Genomic DNA, 21,520 nt, shown 5'->3' on the forward strand with positions numbered 1-21,520 from the left:
TACAGGTAGCTTTATAGATCCTTCAGCCTCACACAGTGTCTTAAGAAGGCACACAAAAGTGGCAAGTTTAGTCTCAAAACTTGGATTAAGACTTGCTTCAACACTCAAAGTCTCGATCAGAAGTGATGGCTAAAGAGGCAGAGGATAGGTGCTTCATCCCCGGCCAGTCTAGTCCACATGTCGACGTGTTCTTAGCAACACTGGTAAATCTCCCAGTTTCCCCTGATGTATAAGTGCATCTGTGCTAGAAGAAGTGCTTTATGTAAGACAGGAAGAAAAAAATAAATAAAAAACACGGCATAAATGTGTATGAATGTGGCTTGTGTTTTAAAGCACTTTGCGTGGTCAATAATACTATCAGAGTGCTACATAAATACAGTGCATTTCCCATTTCGCTTCGCTGTAATGACTTCCTGTTGTGATTTAGGTGATTAATGGAATTTAGCACGTCCAACGTCTGCTTCCTCTTTTTGCTTTCTTATAAGGTGGAGTTTTTTTTCTTCTTTTTAATCAAGAAAAAGCTGTATATTTATTCTTTTACAACTTGTGTACCGCATCTGTTTGTTTGCTAACAAACCACTGAATGTTTTGGGTGCGTAGACAGTCGCCTTTACCTCGTAGTTACCCAAATTGATCCCTTCAAAACTGATACTGGTCTCGTAGCCCACTGGGATCAGAACTGGATCTGGATTCTCAAACTGAGGACACGCCGATCCCTGAAAACATATCAAAGCCAGTCAGACACACCCACTTTTAATGATCTGCATTTCAAACATGCAAGCCACTTAACAGATGCCCTCATCTGCAGCAACAGATAAGTTTATCGCTGGAACATCTGCCGACTTGTAAATTGATATCTTCCACACTCAGTGTTTGTCATGGACGATGTTGGCGGCTGATTGAGGGATTTGCGTTTTTATTAATTTTCAGGAAGGCTCTGAACAGTCAGTTGCTGCGTCACAATTGATGAATAGATACACGGTCTTACAAAAGTGTTCATGCCCCCTGCACGTCTCACGTTTCATCAAACTTCAACCACAAATCTTAATGCATTTTAGTGGAATTGCATTTTACAGAAATACAAGATAGGGGACTAATATAAAGTGGAAAGAAAATGATGCATAATTTTACATTTTTGATTCTAAAAGGTAATTTCAAAATTGTCTTATCCATCTGAATAAATATCCTTTTGATGCAATGGCAAGTCTATTAGAGTGTGGCTCTGTCTGCTTTGCATCTACAGACTGATGTTTTACCCATTCGTCTTTGCAACATAGTTCAGGTTCGGTCCAATTAAAGGGAAAGCATAACAGCAAATTTCAACTCTCATGTTGATTTTGTCTGGACTTTGGAGTCATTCCAGCACATTAAAATGTTTCATCCAAACCATTCCATTGCAGATCTGGTTGTATGTCCTGGGTTACACCACAAATTTGGCCAATCACAAATCTTTTTCAAAAAATAACTTGACCTGTCGATTCCAATTTTGGTCAGTATCAATTTTTTTTGAAAGTTCACTAAACATAGTGACGGAAACCCTAAGTTTGCAACAGTTGGTTGACTATTATTAACTGCATGCGTGCAAACATAGCCTTAATCAAATGCACACCACACTTTTCAGGGGAAAGAAATGCAGAAAAAAACCTCTCTTTAGTGTAGATATGTGGCATAAGATCCTAATAAAATGCATTGACGTCTGTGGTTCTATTGTGGCAAAATGTAAAACAGACGCAAGATCTCTTCACTTAACATACCAACACACTGTTAGTGATAGAAAACATCAACTCATCTCTTTATTGAGACTGACCTTACGGTGTCCAATGATACCTGGGCCCACTGTGCTGTCGTCTTTGTCACTACATGTGTGATGACGCGTATTCCACTGGCAGCCCCACGGACTTGTCACGCATGCCATGCACCTAAAAGACATGGCAATATCAAATGTCAGAGAATTCTGACAAGCATATGCACAAACAAAAGCCTGTAAAGAACAAATTTTTTTTTAAAACATGCAAACTCATCAGAGGCCGTCCGGCACAGAAATCTATGCAGCTGACATTGAAATGGATTTCTGCAACTTCACATAAGCAAAGCTCGTTCATCACAAATGCCTCCGTGTGAAAGAAATGAAGAAAAAATATGGGTGGGGGTGTGAGGAGGTGCTGTAGGGGGGACTGGTGTGATCGACTTACATTTTTTGATTAATGAAAAGGGAACACAGGCAATTTCCTCGGTTTGGTAATAAAGGCACAGAAAAATGCGAGAGGTGCATTCAAAGCCGCCATGCATCACAATTTACAAACAGAGCCTTGATCTCTCATCTATTCATGCGTGGTGATAAATTTACATCAAGGTTGTCAAGGCGATGCTGTGTTCAGTGTCACTGTGCATTTTGGTGAGTGACAGAGCAGAACTGATAGGTAACAATCTCACTCACGGCGTGTTTTCTGATTTCCTCACAGTGGCTGCACAGTTGTAGAACTTGAACTCCCTCTCAGCCAGCTCCACGGTCTCGTTGACGAAAATCCTCACTGAGACGGCCACAAAATCTAAGGAGAGAGCAAAACTGTTAAGTATTTTGTAAAGATAAGCCAGGCAGGGAAAGCACAAATGCTACGTGTGCTCATCAAGACCAGAGAGACGATTCATTCAGTAAATATCTGTTCAATGATTCCAAAACAGTTTACAAATCATGACCCAATCTATAACTTTTTGCGCTGATTTTCTTGGCTGGCAACTTTTGATCTCTTTTGAAAGTGACCACAACTAAGATAATGCCAACATTTTGCAGATAATGGTTATATCATAAAAGCCAAATTACAGAATTAAACAAACACTGACGGAACAGAATTAGCAGAATTAGTGTTCGCACACTTTACACTTTTATTTTACAGATCAATGCAAAGCAGCTCATTAATTATTTCAACAATTTTAGAAAGACGAGTTGAAATAAAACAACCCAAAGACGCCCCATTTGCATCTAAACAGAAGCCGTCTAACAGACACAAAACACACACATGAAATAGGAATTTGTGATCAGATGAGACTAAAATTTAGCCTTCAAGCCTATTTTCAAAACTCTCTCCATCTAAAACTAACAGCCACACATGGTGGTGGCGGCATCACGCTGGAGGAAGATGGAAAACCTGCTGGAGGCTGCAAAATACTGGAGACTGAGGTAGAGGTTAGGCTGCAGCATGACAACATGCCTTATGGGCGATATGAATTTATTATCATGATAATTTGTGGTACTATTGTGATAACAACAAGAGCTATTTATTACTTCTTTTTTAGGCAGCTGTAGGGCCGCGACTGCATGACAACACAAACTCCACAAACACAAACGCTGCTCTTGAAAAACATTTCTATTTATAAAACACTTCTTTAAGACACTATTCACTAGAAAAGTGTGATTTCTATCACTAAGCTCCGTGCAGTCACTGAATTTATTCATATTTATTTATCGTCTCATTGAACAGGCAGTTTGGGGAGGAGAGTTAAACAGCATTATTTAGAATTTATCGCAAAAGCAATAAGAAATTTACAAAAATAAATGATAAACATGTCCATTACTAATCAAATTAAACAAACCTTGAACAATTTTACAAAAAAAAAAGAGCAAAAGTGTCATTCTCTTCAATGCTAATGAAGTCATGAACCTGCCTTTCTAAACGTGGAGCTTTAATTATTATGAAATGTGGTACTTCAAAGTATTTACTCTGTTACAATGAATAGAGATGAATATAAATGCATGCCAAACTTTCTGGATACATATTTAAAAAGCCATGTCACTTCAATATTGGGTGATTTTTTTTTTTTGCATTTGCTCACCATATGGGATATTAATACCGTACTATATATTGAAAATTACAGCAACAATGTGGAAAAGCTTGAAAGCTTTTTGCGAGGCACCTTAAGGAAATCGGATTGGTCATGAAAAGGAAGGGCCAGACCTTGATTCTCGGGAGTTTTGGGGATGTCCGAAGGCTGCGGCAGATCACAGGAGACCTGGCTGGAGTCCAGCATGATGCCTTCACTCTGGAACGATCCAACATTACACTTCAGACGGTCAGAGGGTCCGATAGAAGGGAGTGATGGGATGTTGATCTGGATCTGGTTGGGAAAAAAGAAAAGAAAATTCACACACAGAGAACATAAAACCAATTGATTCTTGCTAAAATCAATGTTGTTCATCACAAGCTTTGATTAAAAAAAAAAGGAAAGACTTGAGTTAATTTCTCTGCTCTGTTAATGATACAAACACCTCTGAAACAGAAGTCAGAAAACAAGAAACAATTTCCTTTTGAAAGACAGGAGATTGATTGAGAGCAAGAAAGGAGGAGACAAGCTTTTGATGGAAATTCCAGTGAGTCAGAAAGGGAGGGACAGAAAAATAGAAAGCAAAAGGAATGAGAAAAAACATTTTAGAAGCAAAGCACATAAGAGGGGCTCTCAATCTTCACAGTGAAAGGCCCAATCAGCCAGCCTGGTTATTAATAAGAAAGTTTGGAGCTTTCTGGATGGATCAATACAGAACAGGAAGACCCAGAGTCTATGGTCGCTGACTCAGAGTAAACGGTTTATAGCTCAGATCATAGACATTAGTTTAGCATGCTCTGGAAGCCAGCAAGAGAGAAAAAACACAAAACAAGACCAGAGCAAATTAGAGGAACTGTGTGTACCTTGTCAGTTTTTTTGTTGGAAAGGTTCGGCGGGTAGAAGGATAAAATCTTGAGACATTGCTGCCCGGGGCTCCACAGCCAGCCGTTCCTCTCCTCTGCCCGGCGGCACTCGGACCTCCTGGTGCACCTACAAATGAAGGATGAACAACCGCCATCAGCATCTGCTCCACATCCCGTAAACATTCCCAACGCCACAGACTCCCGCAGAATCTCAATGGGCTTTGTGAATAACAGTTCGACACCAAAGTGACCTAAAAAAAACAACATGTTCTTAAAACAAACTTTCATAAGCACAAAATCAGAATCTTGGCGGTGGAAAAATACACTTTAATTTTAAAGGTAAATTATTTCAGGGATAATGAACTTAAGTACTTTTTGAGGGTAAACAACTTTAAGCAAAATAAGTAATTTTATTTTCTGACTCAGCTAGCTAGACTTTTTTAAAAAATAAACAACTGTTTACCTCTTCAACTAATGAGCAAAATACACATTTGATAATAAAAGTAATACTAACTTTCTAAAGAAAGCTCCCTAACATATCCCTGTGAAACATGACACATTCGCACCTTTTTTTTTTTTTTTTTTTACTTTTCAGACCTTGATAAATATAGTCTGATCAGAGTAAATTGCAGTCTGGCTTCGCTGCATGAAGCTGACAAACAGCTTTAATTTCTTACGGTTCCATGGACAACACAAGACTGAATATAAACACTAAGGGGTAATAAATGTGTCTGCAATAAAACACACCGAACAAATACCCCACTGTGTTATACAGATGGAATAGCATTCGCGGGTGTTTGCATTCGTGTGTTTTTGTGCATACGCGCATGTCTCTGTGACAGAGATTCTCACCTGCCCTCCAGGACACACCAGCCACAGTAAGGATCCCTCAGCTCCACGCATGATTTGCAGTCTGTCTTTTGGAGGCACGTCTGCACCGGCACCTTGGTGATCTTGAGAATTACAAAACAGAGTACGATCAAACAGTGCACCTCGGAGACGTTGCACTGAAACGAGGCGTTCGGCTAGAAGCGCCTAACTGGTTTTCTGGAGGAGTGCTCCTGTCACAGCACATGGTCATGTACAATTACTGAAACAATTTACTCGGCGCATTCAGTAAATGTTTACTGTATCGGGCTAATAGAAAGTAACTACCTATGTAATTACCCTATGCACTTCCATTAGACGCCACGTTCTGCTGTCAGGATTCTTCAAACAAAGTGCCTGCACAAGTCCCTAAATGTATCTGAAATAGCCTCTCTGTTTTTAGGAGAAAGCTGCACAGATTTTTTTCTTTCTTTATCCCAGCCCTGATACAATTATTTAGCACTATGAGCATCTTCCAGGAGAAACGGTCTAAAAATATTTTTCATGTTTTGAAAGGATTCACATCTCGCCTATCTGTAAGAAAGTTGGCACTCAACTCTGCTTTTGACTGAGCTTGGCAGAGACGCGAACGCTCGCCGCTTCCAACGCAGCTGAACATCGTGTCATTCAAACCTGTTTTGATCAAGTACAAGTCACCCTTTTAACCCCGCGTCTCTCTGCTGTTAGACTGGCTCAAAACAACAGAACGAAGGGAAAAATCAAAGTTGGGTTCAGTTTTCAGTCTTCTGTCTACATATGGCGCAGTTGTTTTTGTCAAAATACAAAAGCGTTTGAGATTTAAATTCAGCTGTATGTCAACTAAGAACATATCTGTATATATTCACCTTAAAAAGTGGGTTTGTATTCAACCTGGGGCTCTCGCATCAGGATTTTTTAAAATTTTGCTAAGTAGTAAAATTTATCTGTGTATAAAATCAGTGTAATGTTACTAATAGGTTAACAGTCAATTCTGACTTAAAAAACAAAATGTAATTGTGAGATTTACACCTGAACAAGTTATATTTGTATTAAAACACACAGTTGAGACAAAAAGATGCAAAAAAGAAAATAAAATCAATGTCTGGGTGAGATTTTCTATCAAAATAAAAGAAAAATATCTCTTCAATAACCAGATTATTCCATTTGTACTGCAACAATAGAACCTTAGCTAGTATTTTTGGTCTAATTTCTAGTGGAAATATAATTGTACACTTGGAATAAGACAAAACCAACTTGCAGGTGACTTTTCAGCAAGATATAGGAGCTTGTTTTAAGTTAATAATTCCTTAACATTGGTGAAAAGGTATTTGTTATAAAAGTACTAGTGATAAGTGAAATAATCTCCCAGTGGAACAAGACATTTTAACTTACAATATGGGGAAAAGTCTTGATCCACTGACAGATTATTTCACTTATAAATAGTGAAAATATTCAAAATGGAATTGTATTTGGCTTTAAGCGCTGCCATGAAGCAACAGACTTCCTCTCTGCTGTTCACCTGCATGAATACGTTGCGCTCTACCTGCCTGACGTACCTTTTTCTCTGTGGTGATGTAGAGGTGGCTGTGAGGGAGGTCAAAGAAGAGGTTCTTGTTGACCTTCTCCCCGAGGTTGTCACCAGGAACCTTACCGTACTCATCCGCTGCCGCTGTGAGATGTACCTGGACAAATAAGAAAAAATAAATAAATAGAGAGCAACGCTGTCAGACATGAGCTTCGTCATTAACCTGACAGAAGCTCCCTCTGGGCAAAAGGTTAAAGAAAATGAAAAGCTGAGAGAAGAAACAGATGAAATAACAGCACCTTGAAGACCTCTCCCTTGTTGTTGCCCAAGAAAGCAATGGTGTGATCGTTCTCCACGGCAACAGCCACAGCGGTCAGAAGGCTTTTAGAGGTCCACTTTGCACTGGCCGTTAAGGCAAATTTTGGCCTGCTCGCCAGAGGGGATGGCAAAAAGTCTGCACCACACTTGAAGGTTTCCAACAAGTCTTTCTGTGAAAGGTAAACAATTGTACAGAGAGGACTTATTAATTTTTCTCTTTTCCCCCTCAACATTATGAAATGATATAATTAGCTGCAAATAAAACCACTTGTTGATACTAATTACACTGCTCACATGTGTATAGCGATTACTTTTTATAGTCACAACCTACTCTTTCAATTTGAAATGCAGTTTTAACTTGTTACATTATATGCTTCATCCAAAAAGACACATTATTCTGCTTGGGTTGCTTATGTGTCAAATTTAGATTTTTAAAGACAAACTCATTCTTTCTCATCCATTCTTTGCACAATAGGCCCGACATTTCAAGTAGTTTATAAGACAGCAGAATTAGTTCAGTATGACACAAAAAATGAACTGACACACTAAAGAAAAAAAACCCCATTAATTTAAATGTAGAAAACTTTGCATTTGATTGGGAACAACTTCTGATGTGATTTTGATCCTCTTTGACAAATAAGAATAAAAAAGGAGTGTTTTCAGTTGTACATTTAAAAATCCTTTCAGCCTCCAGCACCCTGAAAGGAGAAACACTTATAGATTATGCATGAATGGATGGACATTTGAAATTAGTAAGGATGCTTAAATGTGCAATTTGTGCTGAATATTGAGCATTTTGCTTACAGGTGACTAATTCATGTAATATGCACTTTGTTGTTTTCAGGGTTTCCGGAGGTTTCACCAACTCAAATTTAAGACCCTTATGAATTTAACTTAAGACCTATAACTCCACAGAAATGCACAAACTTCATCCAGCCAGCATGTAATAAATTTGCATTGGCCCATGATAGATGCAAAAAGGCTAGCCAGCTAGCCAGGATGTAGCAGTGGCTAGTTAGCGGTAGCTTCAACCGTCTCTAGTCACAGAACGTAAGGAAGATGTGTGAGTGAGACTCAAACGTTTGGTCTCAGAAAAATTCCACCAGAAAAACGAAAGGAAAAAAATAATATAAGAGGTTAAATAGTCCTGTCTCGACAAAATTTAAGACCTGGGAATAACAGAAAGGCCAACTTACTTTAAAAAAACAAGAAATTTAAGATATGTTAAGGCCTTAGTTTTAGATACATGAATTTAAGATATTTAAGGCTGGGCCATATTTCGGAATGACTCGGGTCTAATGGAGTTATGTTAAAGCAGCTAAAGATCAGAGGACAGAGGAGGAACCTCAAAGACCTGGAACTAAGACTTGTATAGTCAAATATATCAGTGGAGACATGCAAAATTTTGCCAATGATTATCAGCTGGGTTTGATAAAAAATAAAGGCTTTTCCACTATACCAAGGCTATCTGTCACATGGGAGGTGAATGTGTCATTTTCTGTTAAAAACAAATTTTTTGGTCACTGAAAGTTACTAAAATGGCCTGTACTTGTGAAGCGCCTTATCAAATCCAGAGGAGCCCACAGCACCTCACACTACATTCAGTCATTCACACACATATTCACACTAATCTAAACCTGTTAGGGCTATAAATATCTCTGGCCGTATCGTCTACCTGACACAAGTTTTATTAATGTTAATGTACAGTATCTGACTAGGAAAGCTTTTCAAATGCCTACCATCGATAGAATGTGTGCCAAAAATTTTTTTTTTTAAGTATTCAAAAGTTGTTTTTACTGATAAAATATGCATTTTATATATAGAAGACAGAGATCTATTAAATATGTTGCGCTTATAGAGAACTCACCCCAATGTTAGATGTGCAAAATTCTCCAGCTTTGGAAGAGTAGGGGATGTAAACAGCAGGTACCCCTGAAATCTTCCCGTTGTCACTGTAACAAGCGCTGATTATGTCCACCAGCCTCTCATTGATGGAGTTCATGGGATACATGCACAGAGCTGATTCACCGTCGAGGTCATCCGAACTTGCCACCATGAAGAGGACTTTATGCCACGGGCTTACCTTCCCGTACACAGTGGACTCAGTCATGGCCCGCGCCAGTTCTTTTCCAGGAGAAGCCACAAAAGCCGCTTGGACTTTGTTGTATTGATTTTCTGCTCCACATTTCAGCTGAAGCTCTGTGTAGGAGTAGTAATGTTGGTCGTCTTCGCAGAGACGGGACACGAAGGTCAAGTTTTTGGTATCCACACCATCAGTTCGAGACAAGAGAAAATATATGTGACCGTCCTCTTTGAAGGCGTGCCTGAAATCATGAGAGTACTTTATATTAAATGGCGGCTGTATTGTAGAAGCCTCAATGATGGTCTCAAACACGACCCATTCCTTGTATTCATCGAGGATTCGCGTGCTGATGAGTTTTGAACTGTCAGAGTTTCTGTAGTCCTTCCCCACAACAAACACGTTGAAAGTTTTGTCATCTTTTTTGTAGTAAGACATGACTCCCACCACATTGACATTATCCTCTACGTTAGCAACGTAAGTCCTCTCTCCTTTACTGTCACAGTAGTAAATCTCCTGCTCCACGTTGGACAGGTTGAGGAGGGAGCAGATGCCTCGATAGCGACTGCCACAGGCTATAAGTGACTGATTAGATGGATGGATTAGCAGAAGCTTGTTGAGATTGGGCATTGGCTTCGTGTTCTGGCAGGCTGACGCTGGCGGTGTGCAGGTAGGCGAGTCATCTTTGGGGCCCGTCTCGGCACGGGCCTGCAGCTTGAGGGAAGGGCCGAGCTGGTAGATGGAGTTGTTAGCTCCCAGATAAATACGGCCCGTCTGGGGGTCTTGAACCACATTATTAATGGTGGTCTCAGAGTTGAAAACCGGGTGGGGGGCGTTGCTGCTCTCCTCCTGGGCTTGTGATATTGATCGGCATAAGAGGACGAGAAGTAGGGAGACCCAGCTTGCCATCTCTGTTGGGAACAGGAAAGGAGAAAATGCTTCATTATTAATGAAGTTAAATGCATACAGCAGTGCACTCTAAAGGCCACAAACACTGGAGCTCAACAGCATTTGAGTGGTTAACATGACCCTGACACAATAGTGCATATAAACCAAGAATTTATGTTAAGGTCAGGAATGTTTCTAATCACATTTTAACTCTCTATGTCATGACTTTTTTATTTTGGGGGGAAAAAAATGTCTTTGGGAGCTTGGTGGTCCATAACTACATATCAATCATAAAATCGGACCCACCCAGCTCCCAGAACCACATCTGGGTTTGTTGCCTCAGGGCCTATAGGGAGTCTAAAGGTTTTCAACAGTGATTATGAAAAGTGGTATAAAAATCAAACGTATGCAAGAAAAAAAAATTTTTTTTGACAAATAATAAATCAGACATGGTTCCAACTTACCAAGTAACATTCAAAAATGAATGTTAGATTTGAACATTTATACACTTGAACAAATCACTAATAGGAGCAGCACCCTTTAAACACCGTTAGAGCATTTCAAGATGATGCCAACAGACATTTATAATGTAGCGTAAAAAGTGCCATGACAAATTGTACCCAGGTTTTCAGATTTTCCACTCTGCCGTCTCAGTTTTGACAGCGATATCAACTATTTATCCAATGTGATTCCATGATTACGCCAGAAGAATTGGTATGGGAGCCTCTGGTATTAAAAATGCCCACACACAATCATATCCAGTGGCTACATTAGCAATGCTTCATCTGGTAAAGCAATTTTTGAACTATGACCCCATGATATGAAAGCGCTGTAAGCTTGGCAACCACGTCTACGTCTTAGGGTCTTTATTTTGGTGTGAACTATTAAGCCTGAGCTGACCTGTGTTGATGATGCAAATTTTATCCAAGTTCACTTTATCCAGGTTTTAATGGATGGAGACAATGGGGCAGAAAACAAAGTATTTCTTTTGTTTGTTTTACTTACCCACTCAGAACATTCTTACATTTTAGGCTTTTTGACCATTTTCCGGTCAAAATCTAACATAATAACCCTGAACTGGCTAATTAAACACTGAAAAATGTTTGAAACACAGTTTGATATTTATTAAGCTTTTATTCTAGTTATGAATACAATGGCATTGAGCATCTCTGCTGCATTTGGGTCTGAAAACAAACTGGAATTCAAGGGGTGAAACAAATCTATAAACACACTAATCAAATCTGGTAAAGAAATATATATATTTAAAGCATATGTTTTTATTTGTGAAATGTTTAACAAAAAATTGAGAACCTAATACTGTCCATCTTTTCATCTTGTGAGCTGCATGTATCACTGCTCCTCCAGGTTATGCACAAAATTGGCTATTGCATCAGCAACACTAACAGTGAATTGTGATTCATAATCTCAAACATATCAAGGTATTTCTGGAGTTCAGCTATTGGGGTAAAACCTTTTTTTTTTTTTTTTAACTGCCTCCAGCTAAGACCATGTGCAGTGTAGGTGTTTGTGTGTGACTCAGATCTGTGTTCCAGTTATAAAAAGGCCATTCTATTTTGGATTTAACTGACTTAATATCAAAAACGATCACTGTTCTGCTCAGATGGGGGGTAAATAAAGACTGAGGCCAAGAACAAGGTTTATTTAAAGTTCTTGGCTTTCAGCCAGTTTGATTTGCACTTTGTGCCCCCTCAACACACAAACACCCCCGAAAACAATGTGCTGAGGAAGAACAGCGTTTTGTCTCAGGAAAACATGATCACACAATATCATCACGGCGTACAGACAGCATCATGTACCAGGACACAGCAGGGGCCTGCGGAGCCTTCGCTCACTGCTGTTTGCCCAAGCTGTGGCAAATATGGAACTGCAGGTGGTTTTGCAGCAGCTATTGCCCACACAACAAGTGTGTCTGCGACTGAATGCAGTTTCGAGCTTTCGCACTCTGTAGTAGCCTCCTTTCTTATTTCACCTTGCCAGTCAAATCCACAGGCACATTCAGTCAAATGAAAGCCCCCCGATGAAACTTGCCAGAGCTGTGTTTTATTGCCTTAACCTGCCGTTGTTTATTTCACTAAGTGGGGAGACCACTGATTAGAAACTTGACTAAAGAGGGGCGGGGGAAGCACGTTCCTTTCACCAGAAACACTCATTTGCACTTAAGTGCCCACAAATCGATTCAATGATTTTATTTTACTTTGGAGTTACTGCCACAATCTTTCTTCCCACCTTGGCCAATCTCACTGCATAAATGCAGTTCATTTCGCAGATTAAAATATCTCCATTAAAATTGAAATGGTGCAGTAAAATCCCTGTCTTTGCTTATTCGGGACAGGTCGAGAAAAGTGTGTGGTTGTTTGCTTCTTACAGCTTTAATTAAAAAGAAAGGGGCAGTCGGTGTTCTGTCAAAGAGCTTTCTTGAGGCTACACGCATGCTGCAGTGGGAGGAAAAAGAAAAAAAAAAACAAGTGAACAATAATTTCATTTCAAAGTAACAAAAATTCAATTTCAAAGACATTTCTAGTAGCAATTATGAGCCTGTCTCAGTTTGAAGAGATGCCAAGAAAACTTTAATGTTCAGGTTTTCAAGGAAACACCGCAAAAACTGCAAGAGCTGCAAAACAGCCTTGCTGCCACAAATTGTCGGGGGGAAAAATAAGCAAAACGTAGCCACATAGTACCGACAAGGAGATGTGTCATATAGGAAATTATTAAAAACAGAGATCTTAAAAAAATAATCTTTAAATGCCTGCAGAATTAAATGAAAATGTCTGTGAGCTGCTCTTAGCGTAATAATGTTTGCTTTTAAAGGCAAGTAAGTGCAGATTCAAAATACATTTGGCAATGCTTTCGGTTATTTTAATGCATTTACTTACAACCCACCGGTCTTCCACAACAAGCTGATATTTAAGCTGCTTTCATAAGAGCAATGCATGTATCCTGTCGTGCCATAAGACATTTAATAGAGTAGACCTCAACATGCAATGTGCAACAAGTTTTGTTTAAAACTGGAAAGCACTCATTAGCGATCGAAATGGACATAAACCTGACAGTTAAATTTAGCTTCTTGAAAAATTGATTGGTACACGTGGCTACAAACTAAAATTTTTATAATTTTTCTGATTAGTGAGCACAACACAAGTATGGGCAAATACTTCATGCCAAGAACATGTTCCAGTGAGGAATTTCTTGCTTTGGGAATGCTCGCATCTCTCAACTCTAAGAGAAGCTAAAATATTTAAGATCTGACCTCTAATCAATTTGTCCGTTTTGAAAAAGGCTTTAGAGTCAGATTCCTCACACGCGCAGTGTGATATCGCCCCTTCTTCTACTACAAATAATTAACTGTACACAGCAGAAAGTACAGAAACAATGCTGCTGGTTATGTCATCTTAATCGCCATTCTTGTACAGAAATCTGAATCACCCTCGACCAGTTATTGGAGAGATTGTCAAAGATTGAAAGAAAAATAGATTGAAACTTGAAAGAGATCGACCAATATTAAACTGGCCTTTATAAGACAACAAAATGTTTGCCAAATAATTTTGACTGGAAATCAATAAGGAGGAAAAGGCATCGGGCAAAACCACCAACCTTGGACCAATGAATTTAAATTGTTGTGAAAATCTATAGGACAAAGACACAGAGCCACATAAAAATACTCCAGACGACAAAAGGGAAGACAAATTAAGGAAAATTGACTACAATAAGAAAGGAAGTCAGGACTGAGACAAATTAATTAGCAGGATACCATACTGAAAAGTCCAGACTTTGAGAATGTTTGTGTCTAATAAAACTTCAGCTACAAAAAACAAATTAAAAGTTAATCTGAACTAACTGTTATAAACAGAAAAAAATTAGGTTGTTCAAAGCCACTAATTATTTTTTGTCCATGAACAAACCACCCAGGCGTCCCTGTTGCTCAACCTGGTCACTATTCATCCACACACGCACACGCCCACACACACAAAAATCCACACACACATTTCCATAAACCCACTTGTATTTTCATAAGCTTAATTCTGAATATGAGATTTATAGAGGGTTTAAAGAGCCGAGGACAGACCGCTGCGTAATAGGGGTGGTGCAGGTGAATTAGGACCCATTTCTCTTCAGACTAGCCCACGTCTCTTTTCTCCACATATTTGAAAGCTTTGATGAGGGAGCGTGGCAACTGGGCATATCATTCAACACGTGGCCATTCAAGATAAATAAATAGCTGTTAAATTTAGCAGGGCCTTGTGTCACATCAGCCTCCTGCTAATGGTGTCTTCAAATGGTCTGGAATAAATATAATGAAACACATCAGGCGCTAATAAAGGTGGCACATATGAAAAATGTCATCTTATGAAAAAAAAAAAGAAGTTGTTGCTGAATCCTGCAAACCTCATGGGGGTGTTCAACTGACCCTGAATAAGGCATCTGATCCAATTTATCTTTGTATTACACAACATTCAAAAGAACATATTGAATAGGCAAAACTCTTAATTAAAAAGACAGTTATCTTCCAACTAAATGGGTATTTAACAATGGATCCTCCCCCAGATTAGGTTCAGAGTAAATGGATCCTGTCCTCTTAAAACATGCAAACCCAAATTAAGGAGAATTGGTCAGTTTAATGATGCACAATGTAGTTAAAGGACCTCAAGAATAAGTTGCTAATTTCATTATGTTTGGGTTTTTGAATCTATACATTCCTACTAGACCTCCTTAATGTCTTTGCTGTTCTCTTTGTCTTGCCTTACGAATACCTAAACAAACACTAAAGATGCATCAACAAAAAGGTTTTGGTCAGAATTAGACGATTTTCAGCTTGACCTACAAATGAAGAGCAGCTGAACTAAAACAAATGAGCACATCAGAGGTCTCACTTAAAAAGGTGGCGTACACACACGAAATGTGACCTGAAAGTGAAGTACGTCACTTTCTAAGAAAAGTTGTGAATTTATAAAAAAACAAACTTGATGGGAGAATATGTAGTTTCTTACCGAAACTCTGGCCAAAATTAATTCTAGCTTTTGGAGTCAAGAAAAACTGGTGACGGAAAAACTGAAGCAGCCCGGTTCCTGAGATATTTAATTTCACTCCTTAATCAAAACCACAACTATAAAAAAAATAGCTGCCAAATTAAATATTATATTAAAGTCCACGCAACATTTCAAAGTTTTCTCACAAATCACATTCCACTGGGCTTGTGTTTGTTTCTTTTTTTTTGTTTTTGTCACACCACCACTGTTGGAAAAAATTATATTTTTTCAACTCCACTGCGCTCACATCGATTTCTGCCTCGGTGAAATTCTGTTTCTCGACTTTTTTCTCCATGGGTGCCATCGTTAACCATAAAACAGAACTGATCCTCTCATGTAAATACGCTGCGGTTTTTGCCATGTGCCATATAAAACATAATCAATCAAGTAATTCAAACTACTTGTTGTTAAATGCAACCTTATTGTGAAAGTTTAGTGAAGAAATGCTTTAGTTTTAAACTCCTTGAGATCATTAATGCATCAGGGAATATGGCGGAGCTCCCTTCTCCGAAGCAAGATTTAAAAACACATTTTTATGAATGTCGGCTTAATTGCTGCACAGCAGGCTAGATGTACAATTTAGGTACTGCCACATAATCTCCATAGTCTGGGTGTTAATACCACCATTTTGTCAAATGGGCTTAGACACCATGCGCCAGCTGTTCCTGTGTGTGAGCTGTGGTGTACCAGCTGTGGTAATATCTGATGGAAAGAGCGTTACGAAAGTGGGACAACTACAACACCACGTAGACTCGCATCTTAAGTAGCAGTTTCTGTTGACTTCCTGCTCACTGGTAAATCATTGCAGGCACAGTGCCTTTTTTACCTCAACGGGGTTCCATAGTTTGTTATTTGAAACAGCCACACAATCCCACGGTTTTTTATTATGTATTTACACCATATACAGTCCTGTAAGTTCACTCGTACACTGATAAGCATATTCGGATGCAACCTGGGGCTGCAGAGGTTGCCCAAGGACACTCAGACATGACTACTTTACCAATGAGCTACAGTTGCCTAAGGCAACAAAATTCCTTGGTTGGGCAAAGGATATAATGATGGTTTGTGTTAAAATATTCAATTTCTTAGGGTTAATGTAGCATACGCAACAGGACATCCAATGATTTACAAAGCAGCACATCATGTCTGGACAAACAGACTGTGTGTAATAACCAGAGATGCACAGAAAAATCGGCTCAGACTGACTGACGCTTTACAGAGTGTTGGGAACTCAAAAGTTCAATATTTTCTCTTCAGTGAATGCAGCATACACAAGTGCTATCATGCTGCAATAAAATCTGTAGTGCGAGAGCTGTTACAATGGGAAGAAAACTATGCTTGTCATTTTTAATACCGAGTTAAACAGCCAAGTTAGAGAAAGAACCATTTGCTGCTGATGCATATTATTGGTTGCTCTTTTGCAGCTGCATCGGAAAGCGAGGCTAAAGCTGGTAATCTTGCTTGCAATTTTATACTTTAGCAGTTTTGCCACAGGAAGTTAATTTGTTCCAACAGTGAGGCAGTTTTGAGTACTGACTCCAGCAAATAAGACTGAACATAAGGCAGAAAAAGTTTGGCTGTTTTACTCTTGAACTGCTAGAGGTAGTGTAAAATGTTTAATTTCGACTGACTGAGGCCCAGTTAGACAGCGACTTCTCTCTCACGCACATGATGTAAAGTCACCTCTGCTCCAATACTATGATTAGTTTTCACAGGAAACGAGCTAGAACTCTTTTAGAAATGGGGTTGTTAGAATGGCCAAATACTAAAGATCAAAAATCCACCACTAATGTCTCTGGTATGCCTCTGCTTGTAACTGTTCCAATCGTTTGGACTGATTTCTGATAGATCCAGGAAAATTTCGTAATACATGTAGCCGTGAGCAGAGCTTTTTAAGTCTGAACTTGCCAGGCCAACTGAGCAGCCAACAAAAAAATGTATGACTTAAGGTGGTGTATAAATAAAATTTGTAAGACTTAACAAAATCTTACAAATGACCTCAATAGACTTGAGGTCATTTGGTTGTACCTCAAGCTTATTAATTTGGATACAAGGAAGATAAGTCTTGCAAGAAGGGAACTACTTTACTACTACTACTTTAGGAAACTACTTACAGACTTGCACAAGGCTTATGAAAGTATGTCGCTTTGTTGGCTTGCCAAGTTCTCCACACACCTTTTGTTGACATACATAGCACAATTTCTTTTAGTCACTTGCTACAAGTTGAGGCTAGTCTAGACAAGAGAGGCAGCTCTCAGCAGAGGAAATGACAGATAATTGAAAAATTGTAGGTGTATACGCAACATGCACACAACCTCACACAGGCTTTGAACCGCATGTTCACACATCCATCCGTGCACCGTCTCAGGCTGAAGTGCTGACGAAGTAATCCCCCTCTGACCACACAGCGACACTCTTCTCCTCAAACTGCCATGCTGCGTTTCTTTGACACAGTGGCACTAAAACCCAACATGGAAGCCCTCATGCCTGTCGTCCAATCCTCTCGCCATGAAGCAAACATGCCAACGTTGGCTGGGAGAGTGAGCCAAAGATCATAAAGGATAAAGCTTCGAAGGGGGAGAATCAGTTGTGACTCCATCATCCGCACAAACTGCTTCAGACTGCTGACTTGGCAAGTATTAGCCTGACACGAGTGCTGCTCTTGCGCGCTAAAACAGATACGGAAAGGAAACGGATGTAATGGCTAAATAACAGACGCGCCACACTGAAAACATAATAGGATATATCATTCCATGATGGGATCATTCATATTCAGCACTTATAAAGATGAGCTGGTTTCAATAGATGCCAGCTCCGACAGGGATGTGCTGGGTATCTTTATAATCAAAGCGCTTTCACTGATGTAAAAAGAGAAAAGAGGGAGTGCAATTAAATTACTGTCCGGTCCCCAGAGGTTTCTGTTTTGTGCAGAGAGGGATGAACAGGGAGGTCTCCGAGGATTTAGACATTATGCCTTGGAAAAATATTAATAGTCCTTCAACTTCAACATGTTTGCATGCAACATTATAAAGTTTCAGTGCATTTAATGTGATTTGATGTGCAAAAATTCAGCAATCCAGAAAGAAAACCTGGTGAAGGGAGCAACATCCGGGTGAAGATCAGCCTTCCACCAGGGCAACATATCTTAAAATACAGCCACAGATACACAGTCATCTACTAGAACAACCAAGTCAAAGTTCAGATCTAGATCTAACAGAGTTTGGGCAAAAACCTAACAATACATGTTCTCAGAAACTCTTCATCTAACCTGACTGAGCTAAAGATATTTTGCAAAGAATGGGTAAAACCTGCAATGTCCAAATGTGCTAAGCTAGTTGAGATGTGGGTTGCATCATATTAGAAAATCACACAATAGTTATGTCATTAGTAAACAGACTTTTTCATGTGCATCTCTGTGACCTTAATGGTGTTATTGAGGTCATCCATAGGCACTGACTGCAGCAAGACTGTCCAACAGGCAGAACATCTTATTGGCCTGCAATAATATAGCCTGGTAAAAAAAAAGGTTCTACACTTTGCGCCGTGCAGAGGGTTTGGACCCTCGTCTTTTTGAGAAATGACTGATTCCTCAAGGCGTGGACTCTGTGGAAGTTTTAACTTCAACTTCACAAACATTTGCCCGTGGTGTGTGTGCCTGCGCTGTAAACAACCATCCTCCACCGTGAACAGAGAAGTGCCGAACCGAATGAGGCCGCTGTTAGTGTTAATTCAATATTTGGAAGCGCGGCCAACATGGACTGAATGGCTTTGTTCACTTCCTTCGCTGCCATTGCTAAAACTATAGGCAGACTGAAATTTTAAAACAGCGCAGGAAATTGACGTCATCATTCAAAACATCTCCTGTTCGCCAATCGACTCAGTTGAAATTCTACAGGAGAAATCCAGCTCAATGGGAGAAAGTCCAGCAGAGCCGTGAAAGAAATTAGAATCTAGCGGAAGGCAATGGTGAGGCTAAAAATAATATAGAAGAAATTAGAAAACAATTCCTGCATAGAAACAGTGTTTTGCCGTATCAACTTTTCCACACCGATATTGTGAAAAGGGTATGTTCATGAGATACTGCACAGCAGCAGCAAGAGAGATGCACCAATTTCTTTTATTTAATTTGGTTTTGACAGAATTATAAATACTTTTCCAAAGCAATGTATGATGGCAGTTTTTTGCAAACCAGCTTTTCTCAAGGACCTCTTGCCATTTTTCCTACACAGTGTAAGTTTATGAACAAGGTAGACAGAGCTCAAGAGGGGTCTGGAGCTATGACAACAAACTGGGAAAATGGGCGTGTCCGTCTTTTATTTCCCTGCCACTACCAGTAGGACGGGCAGAACAAGACGCATTGTTAAAGACGAGACACACGAAAAGGGAGACTATGGAGAGCACTTTCTTTATCTGCACGTCTTTTATTCGTCCTTTTAAAAAAAAAAAAGAAAAATTTTGACATGCAGACACTCTTGTCCAATCCTTACAGCGATGTTTCACAAGTTGCAACAGGGAGGCTTGCCTGACGATGGCAATCCAATTTCCATATGAACAATTACCCTGCCGTCAGGGCTGGCAGTTCATTTATTTCAATTTGACTGACTGGGAGAAGCTCGCTCACTAAAGCAGGCAGCCAGGCCATTGTATTCAGGGCACCAAGCAGAGGCGGGGGTTTGATGAGCCCGGTCCATTTCAGAGGGATCCAGCTGCTCTGGCCTAAATATGCTAACATCTTTAAAGTTGGCCCGTGACCCAAAGAGTGTGTGGATCGTGCCAGGGTACCTTTTTTAGCCTGTGTGTCCCAAATTTACTGAGTATTTACTTTGTCTCTGTGTCCTCTTATGTGTGTTGTGTCTGCTGTGATGTATGACCACGAGTCAGGAAGGTGTGAGCCCAACATGTGCACACACACACACCATCCGTTTAGGCACAGCACTTTTCCTCATTAAGGCTGATAGACTGTTTGTGTGTCTGTTTACTGCTCCGTCACCATTTTTAAGGCTCGTGCTATCTCCCCTCTGCCAGCTGGACACTTGAGCAGCAAAAGCACAAAACCACAGGCTCAGACACACAAACCACTCGAGCCGCACACGCATTTAAATGCGCTTTGTGTGCACCGCTGCGCACGCACGCAGAAATTTCGGTGCCTGAATTTTTCCAGCCACATAGTTTTCTCAGCAGTCTCTTGTAATCTTTTCAATCTCTGTTTGTCTTTCAGACAAACACGCGAATGCAACCTCTGTCTGTCTGGGCAGATTCGGTTAATCTCCCGTCGCTAAACCACCTGCACCGCTCCTCCCTCCGACGGCGTCTCCCCAGCTGGATGCTGCAGCTCTCCAGTGGTGTAGAGTGGCTGTTCGCTGTGTGGACACAGCTGGCCGACGTGGGGAACCTGATTAAACGGCCCAGCCTGGCAGAGGAGAGCTACTTTCAGGAGCCAATACATCCTCGGCCCAACATAGCCGCCGCGTCCAGACGGTTGCCGTAATACACACAAACAGTTGTCGGAGGCGGCCATGCATGCACAAGCTCATTTCCTTGACTCACTCAGTGATCTGCATGTGGAAAAACCAACTCTGGAGCAGCATATGAAAACTGTCACTCATGCCAAGACTCCGGTTAGACATATTTTCACTATCAATCAACCCCTTCCTTTAATTTTTTTTTGATGCATGGATTAATTTTTTTTTAGTTCACAAAATGTCAAGCTTGCAATGTTTTGTTTGATGAATGACTTAAACCTCTGATTAGCAAAATACATGTCTATTAATTCTCTGTCTATCCACTAATCAAATCGTCAACTAATGCTTTCACCCTGAGCTCAATTTGACACAAGACTGATGGCTACAGGCTATTTCGTTTTCCACTTCCTCATATTAGAGTTTAAAAAAAAAAAAGGGGGGGGAAACAGGTAATAACTCAGTGTCTTGCTAAAGGGCATTTCAGCAAGTTGGAAGTTCCCTCTCGCACACAGAAACTGAAACTGTGAGCTTCAACCGGCCGGAAGGCAGCTCCCTTAATCCATACACCAGCCTGAGGTGAAGCCCTGCTCATCACCCTGCTCTTACACACTGCACACTCATGTTCCAACTCTCATGCAGTGACAATTAAGAAGTCAAGCCGGCAGACTGACTGC

General features: G+C 40.1%; 1 protein-coding gene across 4 annotated transcripts in view; it reads right to left on the reverse strand.

Annotated features, from left to right (window-relative positions):
- The window catches only part of plxnb2b (plexin b2b), a 155,262-nt gene that overhangs the window by 38,661 nt on the left and 95,081 nt on the right, over window positions 1–21,520 (reverse strand). For all 4 annotated transcript variants that reach the window (XM_028003519.1, XM_028003506.1, XM_028003515.1 and 1 more), the window contains 9 exons: window positions 9,239–10,362; window positions 7,353–7,541; window positions 7,085–7,210; window positions 5,535–5,635; window positions 4,683–4,809; window positions 3,954–4,113; window positions 2,438–2,549; window positions 1,808–1,919; window positions 615–716 (listed from right to left, as the gene is read on the reverse strand). In XM_028003519.1, the coding sequence (XP_027859320.1) occupies window positions 615–716; window positions 1,808–1,919; window positions 2,438–2,549; window positions 3,954–4,113; window positions 4,683–4,809; window positions 5,535–5,635; window positions 7,085–7,210; window positions 7,353–7,541; window positions 9,239–10,360 (2,151 nt within the window). In that variant the 5' untranslated portion in view covers window positions 10,361–10,362. The remainder of the gene's footprint in view (window positions 1–614; window positions 717–1,807; window positions 1,920–2,437; window positions 2,550–3,953; window positions 4,114–4,682; window positions 4,810–5,534; window positions 5,636–7,084; window positions 7,211–7,352; window positions 7,542–9,238; window positions 10,363–21,520) is intronic.

Source organism: Xiphophorus couchianus, chromosome 2 (genome assembly GCF_001444195.1).
Source record: "Xiphophorus couchianus chromosome 2, X_couchianus-1.0, whole genome shotgun sequence".
Classification (NCBI taxonomy): Eukaryota; Metazoa; Chordata; class Actinopteri; order Cyprinodontiformes; family Poeciliidae; genus Xiphophorus; species Xiphophorus couchianus.